This window comes from Gekko japonicus, unplaced genomic scaffold (genome assembly GCF_001447785.1).
Source record: "Gekko japonicus isolate JY-2015 unplaced genomic scaffold, Gekko_japonicus_V1.1 scaffold2932, whole genome shotgun sequence".
Lineage (NCBI taxonomy): Eukaryota > Metazoa > Chordata > Lepidosauria > Squamata > Gekkonidae > Gekko > Gekko japonicus.
Genome location: NW_015164748.1, coordinates 202,053 through 204,272, shown reverse-complemented (window position 1 = coordinate 204,272; position 2,220 = coordinate 202,053). Strand labels below are relative to the sequence as shown.

At 54.5% G+C, this 2,220-nt stretch overlaps 1 protein-coding gene across 1 annotated transcript in view; it reads left to right on the top strand.

The window, feature by feature from the left end:
- The first annotated feature begins 1,669 nt into the window (after window positions 1-1,669).
- The window catches only part of CNTF (ciliary neurotrophic factor), a 10,419-nt gene continuing 9,868 nt past the window's right edge, over window positions 1,670-2,220 (top strand). The window contains exon 1 of the mRNA XM_015409646.1: window positions 1,670-1,711. Within this exon, the coding sequence (XP_015265132.1) occupies window positions 1,670-1,711 (42 nt within the window). The remainder of the gene's footprint in view (window positions 1,712-2,220) is intronic.

Here is a 2,220-nt window from a genome sequence, read left to right as displayed (position 1 = left end):
CTACCGTAGGTCCCTTCGATTTTACATGAGAAGTACTGAACTCACCTCTCTCCCATTCATTTATTATCTGGTCACTCCCCTTCTTGAGCTTAGTCTTGGGGATGCCGTACAACATCAGGCTTTTTCTTCCCACCCCCAATGTCTTCAATTTAAAGCCCTCCTGATCAGGTTTCAAGTCTTCCAGCAAAGACATTCCTCCCATTCTTCGTAAGGTGCACCCCATCCATCACCAACAGTCCCTCATGTCAGAGGTTCATACCATGGTCCAGGAAGCCAAATCCCTCTTGAGATTGGGTGTGTTATGTTAGCTCTTCTTTGGTGAGCTACATTTCAGGTATCTTTTCTTCATCTGGTGTTCCCTGTTATGTGCCAAAATATATGTGCAACATGATGCTATGTCTGGTTTCTAAACTAATGTACTGCTGTATACTGTACCAATGTAATGCAGACCCAGGCACTGTTGGGGGAGGGGCTGTGGCTCAGTGATAGAGCCTCTGCTTGGCATGCAGAAAGTCCCAGGTTCAATCCCCAGCATCTTGAGTTAAAAGTAGGCAGGAGGTGATGTGAAGGAGCTCTCTCTGCCTGAGACCCTGGAGAGCTACTGCCAGTCTGGCTAGACAAGACTGACCTTGATGGACTGAGAGGGGGTGGTGGTGGTCTGATTCAATATAAGGCAGTTTCATGTGGTCATGTGCCTTTTACTGCTGCTGAGAGAAGTTACTGAAATGCTTGTGTGGCTGCATCTGCCCAGTAAGGAGCACCACGCTGACAACCTGGAAGTATATATTTAAAGCTTAGTTTTAGCCTCCCAGAGGAATGTGCAACCTTGTCTTTTAGTTGAGCCAGTTTGGTGTCGTGGTTAAGTGCGTGGACTCTAATCTGTGAGAGCCGGGTTTGATTCCCCACTCCTCCACTTGCACCTGGCTGATGACCTTGGGCAAGCCGTAGTTCTGACAAGAGCTGTTCTTGAAAAAGAGCAGTTTCTGTCAAGAGCTCTCTCAGCCCCGCCGACCTCACAGGGTGGTCTGTTGTGGGGAGGGGAAGGGAAAGGAGTTTGTAAGCCGCTCTGAGACACCTTTGGGTAGTGAAGGGCGGGGTGTAAATCCAATCTCCTCTTCTTCTTCTTGAACCATCCAATTTTCTAAATACTAGAAGCTTTAAGAGTTACACAGAACGTTTATGTATTTATTTTAGATATGTATCTTTCTCCTCTCTCTTCGCTTTATCTTCAAGCCAACCACCCTGCGAGTCTGTGGACACCCAGTGAGTTTCCCTGGCAATGTGGAGATTGTATCCTACAATTCTAATCTTAAAATCACTTTCCTCAGAGTAAGCACCATTGAACAATATGGTCTTTATAAGTAGACCTATACAGATGGCTCCCCAGGTCTCCCAGATCCTGGTCTGAGAAGCGTTAAGTACTACGCCACACAACTTCCTCAGCATTCGCTATTTAAATCCAAAGGGGGGAAAGTGCCACAGGGGGAGGCAGGTGTAGCTCGGTAACCCACCTACTTTTAAATGTAGTGGGCAAGGAAACAAAATCGGAGTGGACTGTACTCCACTAGGGAATGACCAGGGTGGGGCAAAATGATTCATGTTCCAAATACTCCCAGAATGAGGTGGTGCTTGAAAGAACCACCGTTGGGAATGGACTGCCCCGGCCACAATGGGTGGCTCCATCCCCGGCACCTCCTGTACCCTGAGCCAGGTAGGCCGCGGGCGGGACAAAAGGCTCTTGTTCCCCTCCGGGAAGGATTTATTGGCCTTCCCTCCGGGGGAGCGGATTGTCCCGCAAGAGCGATCCAGCCGCGGGTGGCCCGAGGGGGAGAGGCGGGGCGGCTTCCAGGTGTCGCCGGCCTCCCCTGGTGGTTGGCCGGAGCGGCTGTGCCGGCGGGCGGCGCGGGCTGGATTGTCCAGGGGCCTCGTGGCCTGGAATGTCCCGGGATTAGCCGGTCCCTGACCCGGCGGCGGCTGCGGAGAAGAATGCCGTGGGGGGGAGGGGAGGGGTGGCTCCCGGCCAGCGGCAGGAGGGGAGGGCCGCGAAGGGAGCCCGCCTGGGGCCACCGCGCGCTGGGCCGGGCCGGGCCGGGCCGGGGGAGGCGATTCGCGTGGCGCTCTGCGGGTCCAGCCCTCCGGCCGGGGACGGGCTCCCTGGCGGGCTGCCGGAGTGCGCGAGCGGAGCCGGGCGATGGCGGCGGCCGGGGGGCCTCCCGGGAC